This window comes from Pygoscelis adeliae, unplaced genomic scaffold (assembly GCF_000699105.1).
Source record: "Pygoscelis adeliae isolate BGI_AS28 unplaced genomic scaffold, ASM69910v1 Scaffold4, whole genome shotgun sequence".
Lineage (NCBI taxonomy): Eukaryota > Metazoa > Chordata > Aves > Sphenisciformes > Spheniscidae > Pygoscelis > Pygoscelis adeliae.
In genome coordinates, this window is record NW_008824986.1 from 3,613,138 (window position 1) to 3,639,291 (window position 26,154).

The following is a 26,154-nucleotide window of genomic DNA, read 5'->3' on the forward strand; positions in this document are numbered from 1 at the left end:
GGTCTGGAGAACAAGTCTGATGAGGAGCGGCTGAGGGAGCTGGGGTTGTTTAGCCTGGAGAAAAGGAGGCTGAGGGGAGACCTCATGGCTCTCTACAACTACCTGAAAGGAGGCTGTAGCGAGGTGGGTGTTGGTCTCTTCTCCCAAGTAACAAGCGATAGGACGAGAGGAAATGGCCTCAAGTTGTGCCAGGGGAGGTTTAGATTGGATGTGAGGAAAAATTTCTTTCCTGAAAGAGTGGTTAAACATTGGAACGGGCTGCCCAGGGAAGTGGTTGAGTCACCATCCCTGGAAGTATTTAAAAGATGTGTAGATGAGGCGCTTAGGGACATGGTTTAGTGGGCATGGTGGTGTTGGGTTGACGGTTGGACTCTACGATCTTAGAGGTCTTTTCCAACCTTAACGATTCTATGATTCTATGATATATAAAGTAAACTTAAAAAGGCAAACAAGGTGTTAAATTGAATTGAAAAGATAAGAAGCAAAATGGAAGTCCGTGTTTCTATCCATATTCTCTTTTGGATCTTGGAGACGAGCTACCAAACCAGCTTCCATACTGGCCTACGCTCATAAAAAGAGCTGCAGGTACTATGTGTCATGCCAGGGCTGCTGAAAAGATCATTAACTTCTTTTCGGGACACACAGCTTTCTGGTCATCAATCCACCAAATTCACAGAAGTCACCCCAGGCAAAGAATTCATTAATTCCAGGACAAATAAAGCAGAAATAAGCATGTTCAAAATGTAAATGATCTTTGTTTCCTGTTTTTCACATAATGTGGAATAAAAGGCAGTGCAAAAATGCACTGATACAGCCTGATAACATGTGGCAGGAGAGAGAAACAAACTCCCACTACATAATGGTACCTTTACGATCCTCCTGTTCCAGAGTCTTGTCTCTGCTTTGGGAATACAACTTTATATCATTCTATTTATTATTAAATTTTACTTCTTGTAATAAAAAAATTGAAGTCAACAGTAACAAAACTCAGTCTTTACCATATCCCTGCTGACCCAATTATCCTTTGAAGAGGTATAATCAGTCACTATGGTTATAAATGTTAATGCAATGGAAGGCATTAATATTATTCAGGAAAAAAAAAATATCACAAACTCACAAAAATGATGAATAACTAAGTGATCAGAAGATAAAAGTTAGCAGCATATTCTATAGGCTGTTCGTCATCAAGCTTCAGCCCCATAGGTTAAGTAAACACACATGCAATCCACCCGTATGTCAACATTATCTAAATGTTGTTCTGATTGCCAATTGATTTTCATCTCTTGGGGACCTGATCAGGCTATTTGTAAAGCACGCATGGACTCAGCACAGGTTTCACTGAGGCATCCAGGCAGAGCAACCTGCATGTACTTATGTGTGCACGTGTGTGTGTATAAGTGCACACACACTTGCATGGGTGCGTGTTCATCTGCAGAACTATTATTTAACTACGGAACTTGCTCAAAATACAGAGGCCTTTCAGTAACCTTTTCCTATCAGACGCATTAGATAACGGGCCAAAATCAAAGTAATACAAGTATTCTTCAAAAAGCCTGGGCAAACATCCTGGAAAAAGCAGCACTCATAATACAGATGTTAAATAATTTTCTTTTTAATTACAAAATTGTGTTGGCCATCAAAAAACTGTAACATTTGTGATGCATCTATTCCGACGTAAATATATTAACTGTTAACCACACACACACACACCCCCCTCGCAGGAAGAATTTCCAATTCATATGTGAAATGTATTGGATTACCTATTATTACATATACAATATATGACTCATGTTCAATAATTTCTAGTTGCATATGTACAGCTAGAACTTAATAACCTTTGTCTAAAAGGTTACTCATCCTCTCCTTTAAACGCATCTCTTAAAGGCCTGACATAATTTTTCCAATATAGTATTATTTTTAACTTTACGTATCTTTTCATGTACAACTGTATTAAAAGATTACTTATTCCCACAATAAAACCCATTTTTTCTCCTTTCAGATCTCCTGTTCAGGTTTCTTATGCTAGACATACTAAGGCCAACAACCCATAAAAATCTCTGGTCTCTTCACACTGTGAGGTATAGCGTAATTTAGAGGCAAAAAACCCTGTAAAGAAAATTAGCATATACAAGATGCTGTCACTTTTCAGGATTACAGCTTGCCCGAATATATAAGGCCATCTAAATTTTAAATGATACGCACCACTTCAATTATAACATTATAGCTTAATCTGAAGCTAGCAATTACGTTTTGTAAAATAAATTAATACTTCATTTTAAGAAGCCATAGAGAAGTCCAAACATCCAAAGTATGCTTTTGTTAAGTCATTAAATTAATGCACAGATTTGTCACCTCTTTTCTCACAAGCTTTGATCAACTTCTTCCATCTTCTCAATTTGCCTCCACATAGAACTGTTCAACATGCTACAAACAGCATTATACATGAGTCCTCCAACATTTCCTGTCAGATACAGACAGCGAGACTCTGCCCTTCAAGTGTTACAGCACCTTCTCAATGGAGGCTTCATTTTCCACCACAGACAGGCCTTCTGAAACTTAAGTGTTTTCTTCTAACTGGTTTGCCTGTCAGACAGAAGAAAAATAATCATTGAAAAGCAGTTTAGATGTCTCATATTTCTTGTCCTATTTTATAGGCTAATATTAAATGTGAAAACCAGAATTCATTGATCATTTAAAAATTAGAAGTGAAACGGTATTCAAAAAGCTCAAAAATTCTTTTTTTTTTTTTCATTTCAACTGAATGCAGTATTACTATGTATTAGGCATAAAAAGAAAGCATAATAGCGTGTGTAGTATGATTAAACTGATTACCAGATGATTAACAAGCTAGCATATCAAGAAAAACGTAAGAACATCATATATTCTTTTATATCTACACTAAGCCTGCTTAGCTCTAAACTAACAATTCCTTTCTTACAGGAATTTACCCCCCCCTTTTAAAACTAATTCTCTGGGAAGCCATTCCCAACCTTAGGGAATATACTTCACATTTTCTATTCTATTACCTGTTGAAACAAACAAAACTTTCATTTCCCACTTCAAAGGTTCTATTTGGTGCATATCAACAACAGGAAAACACTTTAAATGGCTCTAACCCAAGAGACTAATGAAGGATAAAACACTTCCTCAGATACATATTAATTTTGGATTATGTTCCACTACAAAACATGACAAAAAGGCACAATCCAATATATGAAAAATATGCCTAGTTGTTTTGCTGTAAAAGCACAGGAATGTTGCTGAATGTATTGTCCCTGGTTATTTTAGGCTGCCTTTCTAAAATTTGCTTTCCTTTAAGAAAACAAAATAGTATTAATTTACATATAATTTAATACATACAGGTGAAAGCTGTTAGCCTTTTCATCTTTAAGAGCCAAACAAAGAATGAATTTAATCTCCACCGAAAGCGAGAGAAAGATGGCTTTAAAAACTTCATGCACAGTCTAAGCAATATGCACTAAATCATGGTTCGCATAAGATAGGGGGAAAACAATGCAAAGCTACAGTAAAAAAAAAAAAAAATTACTCTGCCTCTTCGTTTTTAAGCACTTGGTATTTGGGACTCTGGAGATCTTCAGTGCTCTCAGCAATTGGCTTATTTAGTGTTTCTGGCAGAAGGAGAGTCAGGAATCCCGCTGACAGTCCACTGATTCCAAACACCACGAACGGTACAGAAGGACTAAGAGATTTCTAAAATTAAAAATCCATAGTAAAAACCCAGCATTGTTTCCTGCTCTTAAAATATATGATCCATATGAACTGCAGTCAAAACCAAAAGACTACAACTTTTCACTCCAGCAATTTGTGCAATTATCCATACACTGATAGAACAAAGAAACCCAATAAAAGTCATTTCACAGAAACAGCTTCGTATAAAAACTTTGTTTACGTGCCTAAAACCTCAGATACTGAGTGAGCCTTAGCAGTACCAAATGCATTATATGACAATCATTTCCCTAACAGATGAAATATTAACACAACACAGAACATTAGGTTATTTCCACAAAGAGGATAAAATACTAGGTATTTTTAAACATCTTGTTCATTAATTCTTGTTATTGAGTGAACATAACTTAATTTTTCATAAAAACAATTTTTTTCAAGGAATATAGGCATATGTGGTACCAAAATCAGCAAAGTGCTTTTGAGAGAATTTAATAAATCTGAGTTACATAAAAAGTAGAAAATAATCTTACCATAGATGGCACAAATGGAGCCAAAATGCCCCCAAATCTGCAAGACATGGAACAGACACCCAAGCCAGCATTTCTGTTTCAAACAAAGGAGGAAAGATTTGTAGTTTCAGAATACACAACTGAATCATGCATGAACATGTGGTGGCACTGTCAGAACCAACTTACACTTTTTTTTAAGTTATCAATAGTCTTTATTTAAAAAAAAAAAAAAAATTATCTTTGAAGACCTCCAGCTCTTACTCCAAAGATTTTCTACAACTAGCTGCTAGCAAGGTAAATCACACCCTTTCAAACCCTAGCAAAACCACCCTGTTGTGCAACCCTTCACAAAAGTTTGAACAAAGGGAGAGGTTTTCCAACCTGCCACATAGGGCAATTTAATTGGACATCCCTGTGCTGGATGGGGAATGATTTCAAAATTTGGCAGGCAGGATCTTCAGATAGAAGATCCTGAACGCTATCTCCAGCTCAGGCCGTCGGCAGCAGCCTCTCTTCTGCCACCTCAGGTTGCACAGGTGAAAAGTCAGTGCTTACCTCCAAACAGAAAATAACTATTTGCCAGTGTGAAGCTTGAAAACATTGGGCCAGATGTGTCAGTAGAGGGGCTGCTGAATTCTGCCCTCCCTTCAATTTTCAGACAAGTTTAAAACAATCTCATCTAGACTGTGATAATCAAAGCATGGGTTAGAACAGCAGGGTCCTCTTCAAAGATCCTCTTCAAAGAAAGTTACAAAAATCCTCAGTCTTTCATTTCCTGCTCAAATGCAAAAATCTTCCATCTCTGTGGCACTCCTAAATATGGTATTTAACAGCCCCTTCAGAGACTGACGTTGGCACCAGTCATCAGTGAGACAGCAAGAACCAGCTCATGGTGGCTGTTCTTCTCCCTACGTCTCTCGGTTGCTTCTTCTCATTCATCATCATCCTCAGTCACACCACTGGGCTGAGCTGCTCCCGCTCACCCCGTTTCCTTTTCCTCCTCCAAAGACAGGAAGACAGTGACAGGTTTAAAGATGACAAGCAGAGAGGTGACATGGGTCGCTAGTATACCAAAACCACCCGCCTGCACGTCCCTTCCTAATGGCCCTTTGCACAGGTTAAGGGAAACAGATGATGGAAGGAGCTGATGAGAAGCCAGTGACTTTGGTGTAAAAATAAACAGACAAAGCAACCATTTCTCTCATCAGGTCCTCTTGGGAAAAGGAAAATAGCAACCCACGCTTCCTCACATTGAGGCAACATCGACCTAGACCCCACAAGACAAGGACAAGCACCTCCCCTGTCAACAAAATCCCTGAACAGATGAGAGACACTAGTCTGTGTGTGAACCATTCATTGAGAAGCATCCTTCCCACAGCCCCTAAGCCTGTCCATATCCAGAGGTTTGCTGGCTTCTTTTTTTCTGCCAAGAGGGAGAAGGGCAAAAGGTGATCCTAAATGCAAATTGCGTCATTTCAATTCCAATGCAAAACAAAAGCAGCTGTTGAAAGACTTTATGAAATCTTTAATTCAGAATTCAACAGAGTTTGGGTTATGCAGAACGATGTCATGGTGTCCAAGAGGAAAAACGGATTATCACCCAAGAACTATTAGTAAGTATTCTTCAGGTGCTGCACTGACGATAGCTGACCACGCACCGCCTGTCTTACCTTACTGCCCCAGTTTTACCACGCTCACTAGAAGACCTACTAAACCTGACTGACTGTACATGCTCCTACCATCCCACGGAGCACAGCGCTGAGCTAATGCCAGCCAAAATAGCTCTACAACCAGGGTTATCGCATCAGCCTGGGGCTTTGCTCAAGCCAATTAGTCCCGCTGCAGCTGCCTGGCAAATTACACGTGCCGTGTGGCACTCCTCTGGCTGCGCTGCTTGCCCAGCACTGCCCGGTGAGTGGGGTACAGCCCCAAGCAAATGCAAAAGCTTCTCTGCTGCTGGCACTGGCAGCTCTCAAGTTTCACTAATGCTCACCAAGGATTGTTGTTCAACAGAAAGAATTATGGAGAGTTCCTTGCAAAGAAAGCCAGAGATCAAAAGGGCAAGTTTTTTAAAGAAGTCCAAACTTATATACCACCACTGACATAAGCAAAAATACAACAGTTTCCCCAATGTGAAAATAGGCAAATAAGCTTTCCAATGCTATCCTAGACAGTCCAATGGCCCCACTCCGATTCCACCCATCCCACACAAGGATGCCATCATTTTCCAACCATTTTCTCATGAAGAAAACATGAGTTTTACATCTTTATTACTAGAGCTATGATTACATTTTGTTTCCAAAGACAACCTTCCTTTTTCTCCAAAATCCAACAGTAGTGAGGTTTTCTATTTTTAATTTTTTTGTTCCCCAGCGGGTACTTTAAAGACACGTGAAAAAGGAAAAAAGCCCAAAGCATGTACACACAGCTTGCAGCACCTCCCCATTTCTAGCACGAGGTGTATTTGTCATTCCTCCATGTACCAATTAACTTAAAAAAATATGCTTAACAGTCCTCGTGCTTAAAGTCGGTTTAAATAAGGAACAGTTATACTGAAGACATTTAATTTTTCTGCAAAACATCCCACTGGAAAAAAAAAAAAAGGAAAAAAGCTTATTCCGCCTCCTCGCCACTGCCTTTGAACGGTAGGTGTCTCATCACATGGCATGCCCAAGCTCCGCTGTCAGAGCAATGCCAGGATCACTTTGCAAAGACCACCAGATGGTGCTGATGCTTTGCTTTAAATGAAACACTTGCCCATCACTGCTTTTCTTGCATAAACCATGATATTTGCAATTAAAGTGCCAGAGAGATATCAAACAAATTAAATGCATAAATTGTCACATGAGGAGTTTTCAAATGGTTTAATGTAATAGTTTGCCATATTATTAATCACGAGTTGTCTAATGAAGTTGCTAATTTTCTAAACTGCCTTTACTCTTACATTTTCTCCACTGGCTGTCTGTATCTTTGACACATATAGTTACTTTTGTGCCAGAATATTAGTGCAGATTCTCAAATGAAGTAGCACTTTACCCGATTAATTTTATTTTTTTTTAAATCTTCCCAAAAACAGTTTCAAACACACTGAGACACTACTGTAATTCCTGCTAGGTATGAGCTGTCACACACTTGGCCCCACACATCAATAGGACTTCGGAAGACAGAGTAACATGAAACATGAGAACGCTGTGAAACAAGGAAAAGCTGAGAAATTAAAACATTTTCAGAATTAATTCTCTTGATCTCAACTCCAGAAAAACAGAGCGGACAGGAAAACAGGGAACAAAAATCACCCACTAGAAAAAGAGACCTTAAAGAACACGAAAGTCTGGACAGGGAGAATGTAAACAAACCCCCACCCCCAATTTCAGTCAGCGTGCTTGGGACTTGCATATTAAACCTAAACCTTTGCCAAGAATCACAAGCTAAGTATCTAGAAACAGTCAATCCACCTCCATCCTCACAGGTTTTATTGTAAAAACTGCACTCACAGCCTAGCTTTTATGCCTCCGTACATATGGGAAATTGAACCTCAAAAGAAAATTGAACCTCAAAGAAAAAAAAAGCCAATCCAAGGAGTCACCCACATGTTTATTCTTCTTCCTCAAAGCCCTCAGTGTCCTGGAATCAGGTGATTTATGTCACCATCTTGATCACCTCTACGGTGCTACAGGACACATCTACCAGCCAGGACGCCTTCCTACTCCACGTCAGCTTTCAACGTTCCTGCTCTCTCAAAAGAGGGCTCAATTTTTGCAGTAGTTTTGTAGTTGCTGTTCTTGAGCAACCAGTGCGATGTGGCTCAAATTCTGAATACATACTTTGAGTACCATTCAGAAAACCACATGGAACCAAGATAGGGGCTGAGAAGAAGGGGACCGTGTGGTATTATATTTTCCTATCTCAGGTTTATCTTAGGAGATGATAGAACGTAACCTCACAAAGCGTTGGTGAGAACTATGAAAAATAAACTAAGGTTTTAGCCCACTTGTTCATGAATTAAATGGTGTAAAGCAAATTACTGTCATATAGAAACTATTAAAATTAGTTGCAGCACGAATATTTAATTAATAACATGTTATTTAATTAATAACAAAGAGATAGAAAAGCACTTGTTTTTTCAGGAGGCAAACATAATCATATGGGATATATAAGTATACAGAAAGACTGTAAATAGTCCTTACTACATAGTCTGTATTTATAATTAAGTTAGCATACGCTTCCATCGCATCATTATGTTTGGTTTTGCAGCCTGTAATTTTACTCCCAAAATCAATAGTAGAAATGAGAAATATGGCACCTAGCGTTGCAGTGTAAGAAGCTGGTTTTCATATTTTTATTCTGGATTCAGACGTACTGGAAGTTGCCACAAACAGCCCAGGAAAAGTGCATTGGTGCAAAACATGTGACTAATAGGAGAAGCCCTTTCAAGCCCTGGCAAGCTGCCTTAGTTACAGAAAGAACTCGTATAATTACAGATAAATATTAAAGCACACCAGCAATCAGTATCGCTGCATGTGAAGACTATTTTCATTTACGCAGAAGCTCTGTTAAATTACCTCAGCACTGTTGGGTATAGTTCAGATGTATAAATATACACGATGTTGAAAGCGGCGCTGACCATCATTTTTCCACACAAAGCTAACAACGTGGGACTGAGGAGCAGACCTTTCAGGAAAGAAAAAATAAGCTGTAAGCATAAATAGTCTGTTTTCTTACTCTTTTTACACAATGTTGAAAACATCCAGTCCTCTTTAAGAGACTGTCACGCCAAAACAATGTTTCATCTACATGTTTTTCAACTACAAGCACAAAAGCAATTATCTCAGTTCTTCCCAACCATTCTAAGAGCTAGCATAAGAGTAGATACATAAAATTTTATTTAGGACCAAGAAAATCTGCCCCATTTGGGGGGGAAAGTGTAAAACTATCACAGCTCTAGAAGGAAGAGACAACGCTTCCAGCTCTGCAGTCAGAATACCTTACCAGGTAACATCTTTTGACGAGCACAAACAGACAATACAACCTCCTTGACTAATTTATTAGATTAAAACCATAAAACTTGATTCACCTCAACAGCTTATTTGCTCCCCAAGGACATCCTGTTGGGACTTAAAATGCAGCAGCTCTGTAATTGGAAAGAACAAATGCTAATGCAGCCCGGTTTACTAATAGGCAGTCTTTAGTTGGCTAAACTGAAGTGTGGTTCTTTTAAAGTCCAAAAGAAACCTGGCTTTTGTTATCCTGATTTTGGATATGGTTATGTTTGCACCATCCATTTTAATAAAAAGAGAATTTAATACATTTCTTAAAGCATGAAAAAAGAGCGAATGCTCTAATCAGCTGTATTTCAGGTTCTCTTCCTCAACACTGAGTTCAGCATGTTTCTGTTTGGATCAAATGGTGTTGATTAAGTAATGGGAAAATCTGATTGCTTCTCAATTGCTTTTAATTTTGCTGTTGAATATTTTCAGTTCTATTCTTCTGATCAAGTCAGATTACATTTCAGCTGAAGCAGAAATTCATTTGTATGTAAACTGAAATCCAGAAACTTGATTTAATTTCTTTAAGCGTGATGCATTTTTGCAGTTATTTCTGTATTGCATGAATGCAAAACAGATGCAACATTTTCACCCGAGTTCTCCTTTTGCTCAGTAAGAACTGGAATATTACATACAGTTGCCAGGTGCAAAGGTGCGAAGCTGGTCCTCAGAGCCCTGCTGGGTGCCATCAGAAAACTGGGACCTTCCTTTTCCTCCGCCAACCAAACACGAAGCGATGAAGAGATTTGTAATTCTGCAATGTGTTTTAAAACTTGCTGTTTTTCTCCCAGGGCGACTTAAATTGAACATTGCACATCCGTATACTAGAAATTTAGCATTAGTGCACTTGGGAAGTTTTGGTCTTACTGTCAAAACAGAAGAGTCTGTCTAGACAGAGAAATTAGCACTCAGAAACTCAGGAGTGAATTTAAGAGCCCTGTCTTCTCCAGGTTCCTTCCCTCAGGGGAGGCTGAAGGCTGGCCATATGGGGAATTACTGTGGGATTTGAAACATGCTGAAAATTCACTGCACACCAGCTTCCTCGTGTAAGCAAGTCCAGACATAGTCATTATATTTTCCTCAGAGTCTTAGAACATATTTTCAGCAATTGTTGCAGAACAGTCCATTATTTTCTTTACATATATAAAATGTAACACCGTTAAGCAGGAGCGCACTTTCTCCTATGAGGATTCTTTGACCATTTATAGGTCATTCGCTAGGTCCAGCCAAGCATGTCCATGCCACATCTTTAACACTTCTATTATATTTTGTCTAACACCCTTTCACCTGAACGTCCAGTAGCAGCAGTCTACACACAGTTCTGCCTGAAACAGTACAGTCAGGGCACCTGTTTCAAATTTTGGTAAAAGACAAAGTTGTAAATTCTTACTAAATTTATGCATTTGAGTTTTACTGATAAGGAATAATGTTCCATTAACTGATCTTTTGAATTTAGGGAAGCAAACCAGGGGAAAATGATAACAAATAGTGCTGATGTAACTCCTGTTCTAGAAGCTCTTGAACAAGTTTTGATGCTATCACTGCCATCAAGAGTCTCATTTGCAGTGCTGTTATGTAGATTCACCTTCTGCCTGTTGTCTTCGTAAGTAAAAGTTCACTTAAACAGTACTTTTGAAACTAAAGGAGTCTTTAAATTTACTTCAGAAAAGATATCCACCGAGAAAGGTTAGTTCTCAACAAAAGGAAATACCCAACATTAACAAAAGCTGAGACCATTAAAATAAAGTCTCCTTTGCTTGCTATAGTATAAAGCAGATACAGAAGGCAGAAGATGTCTTTGTGCTTTACAGCAGCTTTTGAAAAAAAAGAATATTACAGCTCCATTCCTCCTCCACTGCCACTCTCCCTCACCATCTTCCAATCTCATACTCACACAAATTAACTGATGAGTTGTAAGTGATAAGGAAAGAGGGAGCTGAGGGATGTATCAGTTTTTACTTAACCATTGAGAGATTTTTAGCCTCAAATTCAGTACACATCTTTAATAACTGAAATGTTCTTGGCTTATTCCACAGGGGAGATGACTTGGATCAGATTCTCATTCACAAGTTAGCAGAGTTGTTTAGAAATCGCGTGAAGGTTACAGACATGAGAGGCAAGTGCCCACTATCTCATTAAAATCTTAAATCCCTTGCAATAAAAGTCAGGGCTCTTGTCAATCACTCCGAAGAATGCAGACTTAGACAAACGTAAGAAGTGTTCTCCTTAGTAACAGGAGGGTCAGATTAGAGACGCAACAACCCTCATTTCATCTTGCAAGTGGCTCATCTTCATCATGCTTGAAGCTGCATTTCTTTCTACTTAACTGACACAGATCACTCTGGGCCGAGAACCAGCTTTACTCTTACCACAGTGGAAAGTAAGACGTTTTAATGGGATTAAAGTCAACTCAACTAGAAAAGGCAGAAGATTTCCTGAAATTTAGCAACTCTTCAGGAATTATTACCCTATCCTGATTAGTCACTACTGCTTTTCTTTCATTTTGTTTTAAAATATATAAAAAGAAGCAGAAAAAGCAAACTTGTTGGAACAAAGGAAGAAACAGTCTCAATAAAAGGAGCAACAAAGCATCTGAGGACTTAAGTTAACACAAGCATGGCAAATAGGATTATGGGATATTTTTTCTCTCTCTGTTTTTCTTCCTGAGACTTTTCTGAGAGCAATTTGAAATGGATGCCAGACAGCATTTATAACTGTTAAGGATAAACACAACCTATAGAAGGCTACCTTGTAATCACATCGCTGGTGCTCCTGGGTCAAAACACTGTTAAAGCTAACACATTTCTACTGAAGCAACATTAAAGAAAATACAAGCAGAGAGCGGCCACTTCTATTTGTTAGTGTCATACAGGCATAAGTTTTCAGTAGCTAAATTAAACTTTAGTACAGCAAAACTGTACTTGAAATGGAAAGAAAAGTGAAAATACAAAACCAAACATATGTGAATGACACTGACAATGTTAGAAAAAACACATCTTTTGAGATGAGAAATATACTTGATGATACTCCACTGTTACCATGAACTGTCCTCACAACTGCATAGGGCAGCGATACACAGCATGAGATTGAGAAAGGCACCAAGTTTCTTGCCATCCCTACGCCTTCCATATTGCAATTCTGACTTCCATTTCTAATTTTCAAATACAAAATATAGTTTTTTAAAGCTTTAGTGGTTTGGGTTTTTTAATGATTAATTAAGCTTCTAATTCAGGAAAATCTCAGTTCCTATTTCTATAAATATTACATGCCACCAAAACAAATGTAAAATTAAGCTTGGCATCTCACACTGTCAAGATGCAGTCAAACTAACATTACGTTGCACTGCAGTCTGGCTATTAAATCCAGTATTTTAAGGTCAACTGCAGTTAATGCAGTGTCAGTATTTGAGACAGAACGTGATAACTTGGTCTGACCTTCAAAGAGCCAAGGGCTTGCAGCCAAACTTAGTCAATTAACAGAGTCAAGTTATGCCAGCAAGAAGTTAAAAGCAGTATGAACAAGTCCGTGGCTCCCTGGCCAGCCCCGGAAGGAAGAGACAGAGAAAGAGAGAGGTATAAATGGATAGGGCTTTAGGCCCTGATATACTCGGTCACAAAATACTCATTAAGTTGTTTTGTCAGCTTTTATCTGAATTAACAAACATCTACTTTAGCAGCAGTACATACTTACCAGCATTTGTTGGTAAGAACATGGTAAATATACAGGCAAATCCTGCAAATATCAGAAAACATGCCATAGTTTTACGTCTTCCAGACCTAGAAGGAAGAGAGCACCCAGGTAAAGATGGAAACAAAGTCCTTCAGTATTTTTTGAATTTGTCTGCAAAATACCAACCAAAGTACACAGGAGCATTAATAACAGTTACAACAGTTACAAATCCACTGTACTGCACTGTAAGTGCTTCAAATCTTGCATTGTTTCCCTAGTCCTGTGTACTGAAGTCCCCCCACAAAAGCTTTCCTACTTCTAGCCAAGTTTTGATTTTTAAGCTATTGAATTTGTAGCCTTGAGAAGAACCCATCTACTTCAAAAACAAGAACTCACAGACTTTTTTCTTCTCTGTACTGAGCAAGGCAATGGGCCCTGTGCATACACACAAAGATCAAATTAATATTGGTCAAGAAAATGTAATCCTAATGCTTCCTAATCTGTATTTCTCTCTTACAAGTTTGCATAAATATATGCAGTTATGGCACGCAGTAAAACTATCTTGTATGCTTTTCTGTCTAATAGTATACACACAGAAATAAGCAAAGGCTATTTCTACTGCCTAGGGTTTTAAAAAAAGAAGAGAAGATGACAGGATAGACAGTGAGACCAAAGCATCATTACAAAGATACTCAAACTGAAGGTTACATGAAACCCTGAGTAGCTCTGGGTTGCCAGACTGTTCAGCCTTTGGAAATAAGTACCCACATAAAGGACGGCCTCCAAATACACTGAAAAGTATTAAAATACATGGACATTGATCATTCATGCCTTAACGAAAACTGAACGGCTCTCACTTCAAAGTTCTCTTCAAAAAGTTTAAGTAAATATGAACAATGCTGAAAACCGCTTTCAACTGCAGTTGGTAGGCAGTACAAAAACAAGTCATTCTGAATGAAATATCTAAGAGATATATATAAGCTATAGATACGTAAATAACTAGGCTACTCATATTTTTTCCATAAAGACCAAACTTTTTTAGAAACATTAATAATTGAAAAGCCTATTTCTTGAGTAATTCAAAAGATGAACAAAACTAAAAAAGAGAAGAGGTAGAAAATCGGAGTCCCATTTCTGTATCAACTGCAGAAACCCCTGCAGCGGAGTAAATCCCCAAAGAATCAACGGTGTTTAGAAAAACAGTGAAGTATCTTACTGAGAAAAATGTTAATTTTTTCTAAGTTATCTACAAACATATGCAGAAAACTAGGAAATAAGTTTTTCTTACCAGGATTTCTCAATAAAAAACATGCAGAGAGGAAATGCTGGAACTTCTACAAGACCAGAAAGAGCCACATTTAAATACAGATTTCCTCTTAATTCACCAGCATTTAAAGTTAGACCATAGTACACAAAGCTGCAGACATACCTAAAAATAACCGTAAAAGTTATATTACTAACATAACTAGTCTTTAGGGCTAAGAAAGTATTTAAAAGGTAAATTATGCCGAGTTATGGATTAGCTATATTGAGTTACATGCTAGAATAGAACTCTTATTTCCCCTCAAAAGGAAAACAAGGCAAAGAGAGTTGTTCCTATTTAATTAAACAAAGTAACTTCTTGAAAGAAAACAAGTGCTCATATATACGCACAGCATAACTTTCGGAATTTTCTATTAGCTTGGTTTTTTTCCTAGGTTATTTAGCAACTCTAGTAAGCTTAACTGTAAGCAGCCAATGCTTAACTGTTGCAAAGCAATCCTATGAAAGAAAATTATATGTACATCCATTGCTTAGCACAGAGCATCTTCCCCAAACCTAGGGAAGGCCTCCCCAGCAAACCCATTATCACTTTCCTTGGAAAGAACTAAGCCCCACAAAAGACAACACTGGGTTGGAAAGGCCACCGGATACTACAAAGACATTTTGCCTATTCCCTAGTCACTCCCTTGCTGTCCAAGAAGAATCTGGGCCAAGCGACGTAGAAAGGGAAAGGAAAGCTTTGCCCGACACAGGGAGAAGCACGTCCTCTGTCAGTCACAGCTGAGGGTGGTGCTAAAGGCTCCTGAGCAACAGCAGAAGGAGCTGGGTGACAACCGCTGTGACACCACTCCAACAGCTCCATGCACTGCATCTTAACAGGGTCTGAGACAGAAAAACAGTGCTGCGACCTCTTCTTGCAGAAGGTAAGAACGCCTTTGTGTAATTTCCCATCACCGTAATTACTCGTATTTACCTACCAGCAACTTCAGAGTCTAAGATGCTTCTGGAAAGCTCCTACTTAGCAAAGATGTTCCTGCCGCTTCTCCCGCGTCCTGCACATCTCCGCTTACCCCATACAAACTACTGCTTTTTCTCATCTACATCCTGACAATCGTCTCAAATGATGTCGAACTTTAAAGGGAAAACTTGTTCTTGGCATTTTGGAAAAGAGCTGTTTATCCGACAGACTTTAGCTCCAGCCAACTTGCAACAGCTGCTGCTGTAACAACCAACCCAACACCCTCCCCACCCCAGGGGTTCCCTCTGCACTGCCATTTATTGCTAATATATTATGTCACACCCTCCTGTGCTTCGGGGTGATTTTTTTTTTCCAAGTTGTACCACTTTTCAAGACAGCACCTAATATAAATCTATGCAATCTGTATTTTATCTTGCCCACAGTTTTCCTCCACTGAACCTACCAATGTAGGTGTAATGTGCTTTTGGGCTCTTAACGCTTATTCTTACTCCAGATCTCTACCGTTGTCTAATCCATGTGGTCCTTTTTGTCCTAAGACTGGTTCAAATACACATCCTGTCAGTAATTTCTGCTTCAGCTCCTCATTTCACTCAGTGTAAATATTATGTTCTCACCGGATTATATCTTAGTAGGTTTTGAAGCAGTTTCTAAGTAACACGCTGAAAATAAAACGCAACAGCAATAATAATGAAGCATCAACTTTACAACACATCATTTTAGATTATTGTTGTCTGCCATCAACTGCCAAATTTACGATTTAGTTTTTGAGGACAGAATTTTTAAGAGAAAAGGATGAAAATCGTAATCGTTTCCTCACGTCTGACTCATTCACAGCATCTCAGCGTCTTGTTATTACATACCAGATGTACATCAGTATGATGGTTTGCCACCGAAGGACTGGGTGTTTTACTAAGTTTAGGATACCAGGTGCCGATTCACCCTTTCTCAAAGTTCCCGCACTTGGTTTTAATTTTAGATTTAATCTCTCTTTTCCGTTACTGAGGGCAATATATTGCAACACATCTTCAGCTTCTGCCATTTTCCCTTGGGAATACAGCCATCGTGGTGATTCTGGGAGCATACTAACAGGAGAGAACAGAAAATCAACGATGACAAGTTCATTCCTATGAATACAGCACTAAAGTCAATCTTTCCATTTTGCAAATCAATACTTAAAAAAAGTACCAACACAAAATTCAGAGAAAAGCATTCTATTTGCATTGCTCTGCATATTAAATTCCACATACTCTGATAATAATACAGTTAACCTTACAGAAGGATTGTTGGAGATGCTTGACAAAGCACTCAGTCATGTTAGAGGAGTTTAAATCTGAATCTTGACTTCTGCTGACCTGACTTCTTAGGAAACGCTACACTAGCGTTATCCAGGAAGCATCTCAAATCCCAATTATCTGAACAGCCCGGACAAAACTTGGTTTTCACAAAGTTTATTTCAAGCTTCTCGATTATGGGAAGAGCTCCGAGTTGGAGTGGAGAGAAGAGGAAAGAAACCTTTCTGGGGAATTACTTGTCGGGCTCCAGTACCAGCCCATCGCTGCCCGCTTAAGTTTTAAATCTCTTGTTCCCAACTATAATCAGAATATCCTTGCTTGCTACAACTTCAGTTCATGATTCCTGTTTTTTTCAGGCTGTAGAGTGTGCTGCTGCTTTTATACGAGTCATAAAAAAAAAGAACGGAATATTTTTAACTGAACCTTTTTTTTCTCTGGTACTCCTAACAGAGATCCTACAACCAAACCAAACTTTCATTACTTCAGAGGATCCCAATATTTTTAGTATTTGGGGGATTTTCCATCAGAAACAGAACACTGTAGAGGAAAATCTATTATGCAGAACTTCTTTCCTCAGCCCAGAGGCTTTGTTTTCCTTGACTACATGAAGAGGGGTGGGGGTTTTTTTGGTGTATTCTTTAACAGAACTTATTTCAAAAGCAGATCTATCTAAGAAAAATAATTGAAATTTTAAAAATTGAAATAAAAATCAGGAGAGGTTTTTTTCTATCTATGCTGTGTGCTAGACATTCCCTGTATTAACGTGTAGACAACCTACTGCACTAATTCTTTTATTTCTTCTATAGCTTTAACTAGTGATCAGAAGTATACAAGGTGTATTTACTTGATACGTTAAAAGAATATTTTGTAACAACACAGGCCAGATAAAGCTAGCGCTTTTAATTCCTTAAATACTGATGCATTTCATAATCATTTTTATGATAATGTCCACGTAGGAATTCTAATAGGAGCACCCAAGCACAATAGAGCGAGGGACAGACACAAGGGACTTCAAATGCAATCAGATACATAGCGTATCATGCTAAAAAGGCAAGTCCAAGTGCTCTTATTTATTTCCCTTTGCATGCATGTGTCTCACGAACAGAAACACTAAAATCCCTCTCGGATCACTTCCAAAACTTCTCAAGTGCTGAAGCCCTTCCTTGGCAGAAGGCAGTGTTCCCGGCTGACGCTCCAGCTCGCGGCTTCTGGCAGGCCTTCCCTTCCCCAAGCAGATTTGTAATGGAGTTTTATTGGACAGCTAGCACACAGCTGCTCTTTGCAACACTGGCCACCACAACTGTGACAGCGTGCAGAAGCACAAGCTTGTCTTCTGGGCAACCCTGACCTTCTGTTTCATTTAAAACTGCTTCTTCCTTCACAATGTGATTTTTCCCTTGTTTGCTTCACAAAAAACATACAGAAAAATGTCATCCTTGTTTATACCACGCTCTTGAACGATGACAAGAAAAAGTAACTGTGAAATTGCTGCATATTTTTTCTTATCATTATAATGCACGTGAACCACTTACAAAGAAAGAAGAAGGAAGATGACTCCTGGAGTATTCGATACCAAGGCAAGGTAGCGCCATTCTCTTACACAGTAACCCAGTAAAGCATAAACAGCAATGCCAACTGCAAATGTCAAATTAGTTAACGAACCTGAAAATACAAGGCCAAAATGGTGACTACAGAAACCATTGGCAAAAGAAAAAAAAAATTTTTAAGCAGAAGCCCGAAACTCCTAGCCCATGATATACCTAAATAAAATAGCAATTTGATGAGGCATCTTTACGGCACTTGTGAACCAGATGGCTTAAATATTTTATGCAATCCCAATAAAGAATACCTTTGTATAATGGGGCCGGGGGGGCGTTTCCCCTTTCAAAAATAAAGGGTGGTACATAGGAGAGAGCAAGAAACGAACAGGAACCTACAGACTAAAGAGAAAACCTGAGGACAGGAAGGGGAAGTGTTGAGAGTGAGTGATTTGTTTAGGTCTATTAAGGTAATCTTGAATAGATGTGGCAGGCTGGAACAGAAATTGGAAGTTATAAAAGTACAAGGACTGAGTTCAGTACAAAACCAGCTGCAAGCCAGAGGTTTATTACAGCAGACTTCTGATGAACAAGCATAAATAAAAATGTTTAAAATATGGGGTCAACTTGAACTCCAAAAGCCTAACAACAAACGCTCTGCAGACTAACACAGGAGATCTTGTGCTAACCCAGAAACTCTCAGCTATCGCCCGCAAAGCCTAGCTCACAGCCGACACCTAGGAGAGCTTCTTTAACACTGCTGAGCTGCATCCAGCAGCTCCCTCTCCTTCAGCCCCTGATCAGTTGTTCAGCACCTCTTTCTCAACAGCTGAGCAGAACTAGAATAAAGCACCTAGAGCAACAAGCAGCAGGAAACAGACTGTCTCTTCGGTCCATCAGGAGGCTGGCCCTGCAGGGAGAAAGGCTGGGAAGAGCAGAGAGAGACAACAGGGCAAGGGGGAAGCAGGGGTGGGAGAGAGAGAGAGGGCACGAGTCAAAAAAGTGAACCCGCGAGAAGAAGAGAATTCAGTACTTTAAAAAAAAAATTAAGTGGAAAACTATAACTAAACCGCAACTGTCTCACACATCCCCAGGAGTCCAGAGAGGAAACAAGAAAAACAGCAGAATGAAGTAACTGAAGAAATGAGGGAGAGAGAAATATGCTCACAGCCTCAGCAAGTCAGCATTTGGACCAAGTTTTTCCCTGTGTTGCACTGGCCAAAAAGGCGTTACAGTCTGAGCTACTCCAGCTTTACAACAGATTGACGTGCAAGTGTTAAATTTATTTTAAGTCTTGGCAGCGACGTACAAAAAAGGACATTTAAAAATACTGGATGGTCAGCACATTCAGCAGTGGAAAAAACACTATCCAGGCACTAAGTCATTTTGTGGTGCAGGGAAACTTCAAAGAACGCTTTCGAGAATACCTTCAAGACGCCATACAGCATCGTTCAGAAGTTGGCAGGATCTGCCAAAACATTTTTTTTTTTTTACTGTAATGCAGCATACAAGTTGGGTAATTTTAGGAATCAATGTACCAATTTTAAAACCTCAGTTTTGCTGCTTATCAAACTCAATCCCATCTTCCTTATTCAGGCACCTTTCCCTCAGAAATTAGAACTTGGATGAATCACATCACGCTTATTTGACTTATGCTACAAACTGACTTTACTTGGTACAAACGTAAGAATTTAAAATGTAAGGTATTGATAGTCAGAACAATACGTGGCACAGTAATAATGATTAAATATTCCCAAATCCCACCTGTAAATGACCAAAATGATTTTCCTACATATTCTTGGGTTAGGACAAAAGACACAAGAGCCATTCCACCATTCACAATTCCAACAAAAAAACGTGAAACTGCAAATGTGTCATAATTTGGAGCTAACGCTGTGACATACCCAAAAACGACATCAAAAAATAGACCTGCAGAGAGAGAATAAATTGTAATTAGTACTTATGCTATGCAGCTTGAACTCAGAAGAAAGGCAGGGAGCACAGTTAGTTACTGACTGTAATGAGTAGTCTACAGTACTCGTCTCTAACCTCTCACATTTGGCTTTCTGAAGTCACACAATATGAAAATTACAATCATCTTCAAGTCACACACTTGAGGTCTGCAATGCCAAAGGTGATGTTTCCTTGAGACAATTTTATCATTAAACAAAAAGACCCTTTGGCTGCAAACACAGCTGGAAAACAAAACACCAGGACATGAGTTACCCACTCTAAAGATGTTTAGGTAAATCATTCTCCCCCACCTCCTTCCTCCCCAAAAAGTGAATTATTTGTATTGGAGACAATATGGTCAGGCGACGTGTGGAACACTGTGCTCAAATAGCGATAGTCGTAGCAAAACCAGGTTACTTTTCATCTCCCATTGACATTCCAGTGACCACTATGCTGCCCAGCACACTCATACTAACGAATTTTAGTGCTGCCCTACTCTTAGCGAAACGCTTATACACATCTTTGGCTCCATAACATTGATGCAGCAGGGTGGCCCAAGGGCAGCCTCCGGGCAGGGTGGCCCACAGGTAGAAAAAAAAGAGATGCTGTTATCCATGTAAAATGCTTAAGAAAAACCTTTTAACAATCTTACCTGAGATATACGCTGGTTTCCTGCCCAGTTTATCTGACAAAGGGCCAAATGTAATATTTCCAATAAGCAATCCAGCAAAAAATAGAGATGATGCAAGGCTCACTTTGTAGGCTTCTTGTTCGATTAGGTACCACTGTCAAAAAAAACCTCTCCTTACTGTTAAAAGTATTAACACCAAGTTGCTAGCTTCTTCAAAAATAATAAAAATCTATGAGAATTCTTCTCTTGCCATTTCCCACTTCTTGCTTTATAGCCAATTAAAGTTTTGTTCAAAGTTTGATAGGTAAGCGAACAGTAGTCTTTTTTTTCCTAACCGACTCTCACATCTCTACTTTCTCTCCCCCAAGAAATTTCGTTATAATATATTATAAGCTTTCAACTTGATAAGTATAATTAGTTGCACTCCAATTCCCAAGCTTTGACAAGGCAACTTATCTTAAGTTACTAAAACACGGAAAGTCTGAGTTGTTAACAGCTTAGCCATTTCAACATTGAACAAGTTTAGCTAGTTCAATGAACAGGTAATAAAAATTGTTCATTAAGAAGAAGAAAGCATGTTGACTATTGCAGTACGTAGAGAATTAACGCTGTGCAGCTACGCTTCCTGAACCGTGAGTAATCCCCGGTGCCCTTCCTCCTTGTACACACCTTGAACTGTTGAAGACAAGCAGGAAGGGATTATGGAAAGATGTCCTTGTTTTATAAAAACTCTAAGACCTACTTATTGAGTACTCATTGTAGTTTAGTATCTTATTGTGCACATGTATTTATAATCAAACAGAAGTTAGAAACAAATGATGGCTTTCTTTATAAAATGTACTTTCTACCTCATCCAAAAGCTAAACTGAGGCAGCAGAGTCAAAAATTGTCAGAAAATAAGAAAATGCACTGACAGCGGGTTGAAATCGGAATGAAACTTACACTGTTTCCTGACGGGGCGAGGCACACAGACAGCTTGTGCAGCCCCCCTGCTACAAACAAGGAGAATTAACGCTCTTAGAAATGCACTGTTGAGATTACAAACGTTGCTGACATCATGAACTTGGGAAAGAACGGCAATCAGAAAATCCTAAGTGATTTTCCAGGAAAATAATTTCACTAATTCAATGCAAAGCTTTAGCCAAAGAAATATTTAATCATTATTTGAGTATTTCAAATAATTCCCAGTGTATTTACTGGAAAATTTACTTTCAAAGAAATGGATGACTGTCATACTGACTTTTTAAATGACCTGTAGTATGTCCTTTGGGGAAAGCAAGAACGATCCTAATCCCATTTGCTTTTTTTAAGAAGTAGAAGGTTTTTTTTTTTTTTAAAAAAAAAAAAGCCGAAGGGAAGAGGACGAAAATCCAATACAGCATACTAGAACCTCAGCCCTGAAGTGTCTGCCTTGAATTAATACAGATCCCCAAAGAATATTAGGAATTTGCTATAATTAGAAGAAACATATGCTTTTACTCAATCTGAACTCACATAGTGGCAAAGCACAGAGAAGACATGGCTCCATCCACCCAGCAACCCACCAGCTACCTGTGCTCCACCCATCCAGCAGCCTGCAAGACGCAGGTTGCGGGAGCAGGACAAGATTTAACGCGCTCACAGGACGCCTTCTTTAGTCCAGTGTACCCCGTGTTCCAGCACTTCAGAGTTTTGGGGGACTTTTGGATACTCTGGGAAGGTCAAACTCCTGTGCAGCAGCATTTGCAGCTGGTTTCTACTATACCCCGCTGGGTAGTAGATTCTACCCTATTACATTGGATAAAGGCGTAGCCCTGAAACTTATGGTTTCTTAACTTTCTGAGGAGACTTCAGCAATGAAATATTCCTGGGCACGAATCCTCAGGAAACTTCAAGTATAAAAATATCACAGCATGTGCTCTCCAAGGCACAGAGCACTGCTGGCATAAGTCCTTCTTCTCTGTGCTAGGACTCCACAGCATACAAACTTCAAACTCCCAGTCCTCGTCTGCAGAGTGTTTTAGGCTGATACAAGAGACAACACAACTTTATGCTCCTGGATATGGTTGTAAAAATCAACTTCTCAAAGGTAAAGGACCATTTCTACACCAAACGCGAGACTTTCCTGAACTCACCTCCCTAAGCATAACCACTTGTTCGATAAGTCAGGGGACTGAGTTGATGCCAGACCAAGAAGCAGTTCTAACAACCGTATTTTCCATGAACCAAGCCTGAGCTATTATTTTCAAAGTCTTAGTTACGCCAAAATTAATCACAATGATTAGTTCTTGAAGCAGAACTGAAGAGCTGCTCTGAAGTTTTGCTGAGCTCCAGAGCAGAACAGTGCCCCTGCCAAACCAGAACAGAACTGAAAATATTTACAGTTTAAGCTCCGTCACCAACATAAAGGAAATAAACTTCACAAAAGCAGCTTCCTCTCTCAGGACAGAACAAGAGAAAAGATTGCTTTTGCAAACTGTTACTTGTGCTGCTTAGCACGTCACTGGAAGATGCTCATATTTTAACAAGTCTGATACAATAATCTGTGAAGAACGTAACTTTTAAAAGAATGCGTCTATCTACTTTATTTGCACAAAAGGAACCCGTTAAATATTTGTCAAAATTAACTGTAGCTTGCCAACAAAAACATTGCCAATTTTGTTATCACCAAAACAGGCATCCTCTCAGCTCTTCAAATCCACATGGCAGTTTGATTTAGTTACTAGACCGCTAGCATACAGCAAAACGTTGGCCAGCATCTAAAGATTCCATGAAAAGACTATTAACAATATATTTTTAAAAAAATCTTACAATAAAGTTACTGAAATGAATGGGAACATAAATTTGTTTCGATGAGTCTTGAGAATTACTACATATTTTGGAAACAGGGACACTGACTTCTACATTTAAAAACACAGTATTAGTTAAAATTTGCTGATTTCTGGTTATAAATTAAGCACTACCCCATAGCACGCATCCTGCTGAGAGTCTGAAACCGAAGGGAGATCTTGGAAAACAGGCTGATCAAAAAAATCTGGTTCTGACAGAGGATATGATCCAATATTGCATCATTCCTTCTTATGTCTAGTCAATAGATTTGTCCAAGAGAAACATTACACAGTCACATTTGGGATAATGGGAAGGAAGCAAAAATTTGGCACCGGCTGCACCAAATGCTAACCTGTCTTATACAAGTTTACTGACAACCGCTCCAAGAATTCAATCAGCAGAACTCTGACGGTTCACGCTACAAGCCAAGCCACCCATGCGGTCTTTCTTCTGGCACTGGCAGCGATGCTTAGGTCACTCGCGCTTGCCTGAGAGATTATAGCCCAGGGACTAGCGAAAAGCAGACGCAGCCTTTTGCATGGAATTCACCAGGTGTGAGGACGAAGGGTCAAGCTTCTGTCCCACTCAGCAGGCTCCAATCTGTTCCATCTCCCACTCTCACCACACAGTAAGATACCCAGACACGTGGTGCATGAGTTTCAGTTTCATTACTAGTTTTAATCTTTAAGATGTATCTTCTGTGAGAAACTAACGCAACTCATGGTAAAGCTTACATGCACAGCAGATTGTGCAGACACGACAAACTGAACATTTTCTTGGTAGAAAACAGACATTAGGAGGAGCGCATCCTAAATTCCAGAGTTATAAACTGTAGTTAAACGCTCATTCTTCATTAGTAATGACTTTCTAAAACATCTGAAGGCAAAGAACACTGAGATACACAAAATAAATAAAGAATTCAGATAGAATAAATAGAACACTAACACCAAATGAATAAAGTTTAACCTAAACTAATAAGTATTAGATTTTTTACACTGGAAAAGCTAAACTAATAATTTAATCATATCCTTTCAGATTTAAAAATAATAATAAAATAAAAAGCCAGATGGGTGGGTTCCAATAATTTTAATAGCAAAAGCAAAACATTACACTGAGCCCTGCTCAGCTTTTACAAGCACCATGTCCTGCACCAGTGGCACAAATCCCAAGAAGAGAAGAAATGGTTAGGCGTGACGGAAGTACTTGCCTCAGTTACTATAGATGTGAAGTTGTCTGCAAAATGGGTATGCTTGGCAAGCTCAGCTCTGCTCGTTGGAATTCCTTCTTGGTCTATATGATATTCGGGCACAGCTCCCACAAGCACAATAAGCATCGACTGACAAGCCACGTATACCTTAAAATAAGACACAGCCATTTACCCTAAACAATCCCAAAGAGACCTGGTGGAATCCTGTCAGCTTTTCATGAAACTGACAATTTCCCTTTACCCAGCATCACAAACAACATGCCATCGGTCTGCTGTGATCATCCCCAGATATGATCATCGAGGCAGATGGGAGCGGCGGGTACCGCTCCAGAGATACTGGTGCACTTTCAGTGAAAGCTTCATCTTGCCACCCTCCTTCCTGTTGCAAAGGTGTTCAGCTTGTTCTTGCTGTCTTGTAGCCAGGCACAGAAAAGGAAGATATTGAGAACTTCATCATAGTTTCATAGCTGAGATCTAACCCTTAGACCAAGATTATTATTATTATTATTAAAAAAATTTTACTTACTGTACTCAAAAAATACAACCTATAGTGACAAGTCAAAAAAAATAAAAATCTAAAGATCATATTTTTAAAAGTCTCTGCTAGTTCTTTCCATTGCAGAGACTGAAACTTTAACCTGATCGTTAGGAAAACTAGAATGTGGGGAATAAAAAAGATTTTCATAAAGAAACCCTTATGAAAATATTTATTCATCAGTATGGGCTTCAAGACGTTTTGACTGTTTTCTGGGGTTTGCATGCGATTTATTTTATTTTTTTAACTTAAAATTTTAACATTATCCTTAAGCATATCCAAGTATTAGTGATTTTCAGCACGTTACCATTGATAGAAAAGTTTTGAATCTAGAACGGCTCCCTTCATCGGGCCACAAGTCTTTGGGTGGTGGATTTGGTTGGACCTTGTTTTAATGTGCCATTTTATCCTGTGCTTACCTCGAATGTTCTTGCAAAAACAAGTTATAAACAAAAACCTGCCATCAGCACAACCTCCCTCCCTCGCAACCCTGTTTTAATTCAAAATGCGGAACTGCACTAACAGGAGGAAGCCTGTTACGAAGAAACTAAGGAGTGAAACAGATACATGTTTGCATGCGGGGGTGTGGACACTATTTAAAGACGAGCACCCTGCATACCACTTTTCAGAAGAGATTTAAAAAAAAAAAAACAAAACACCCAACCAAACGGTTGCTGTGGTTAGACTCCGTTTCCTTCCACTCAGCAGAAGCTCAAAAGGCACTCTTCAAAAAGTGGAAAACGCGCACAGAAGTAAGGAAAACAGACTGTAAACTTCGAAAAGCTGAGCACGTAAGACAGCGCTGAGGCGAGAAGGAGGTTTGAAAAGCAACTTGCAAAAGGAACAAAACCCACCAAATCCTTTTTGAAACGCCCATGAAACCGAGCGGGGGTCTGAGAGGATGTTTGCCACAGAAATGCCAGGGGAGGGTTACTTTGCCATCCTCCGCAAGAGTTACTACCTAGGGCGCCGACAGAGGAGCGCAGGGGCCAGGACCAGCGAGGCGGAAGGTGCTCAGAGGCGGAGGAGGAGCTGGGG

General features: G+C 39.2%; 1 protein-coding gene across 1 annotated transcript; it reads right to left on the reverse strand.

Moving 5' to 3' along the window:
• Positions 1–2,507: 2,507 nt before the first annotated feature.
• Positions 2,508–24,749, reverse strand: LOC103918615 (solute carrier family 22 member 15-like). The gene is made up of 11 exons (XM_009325995.1): positions 24,582–24,749; positions 20,588–20,720; positions 19,747–19,911; positions 17,977–18,106; positions 16,013–16,234; positions 14,199–14,339; positions 12,932–13,017; positions 8,759–8,867; positions 4,218–4,290; positions 3,548–3,711; positions 2,508–2,583 (listed from the first exon to the last, which is right to left on the reverse strand). The coding sequence occupies exons 1-11, from the start codon at positions 24,747–24,749 to the stop codon at positions 2,571–2,573; spliced, it is 1,404 nt and encodes a 467-aa protein (XP_009324270.1). The 3' UTR covers positions 2,508–2,570.
• Between the last annotated feature and the right edge of the window lie 1,405 nt (positions 24,750–26,154).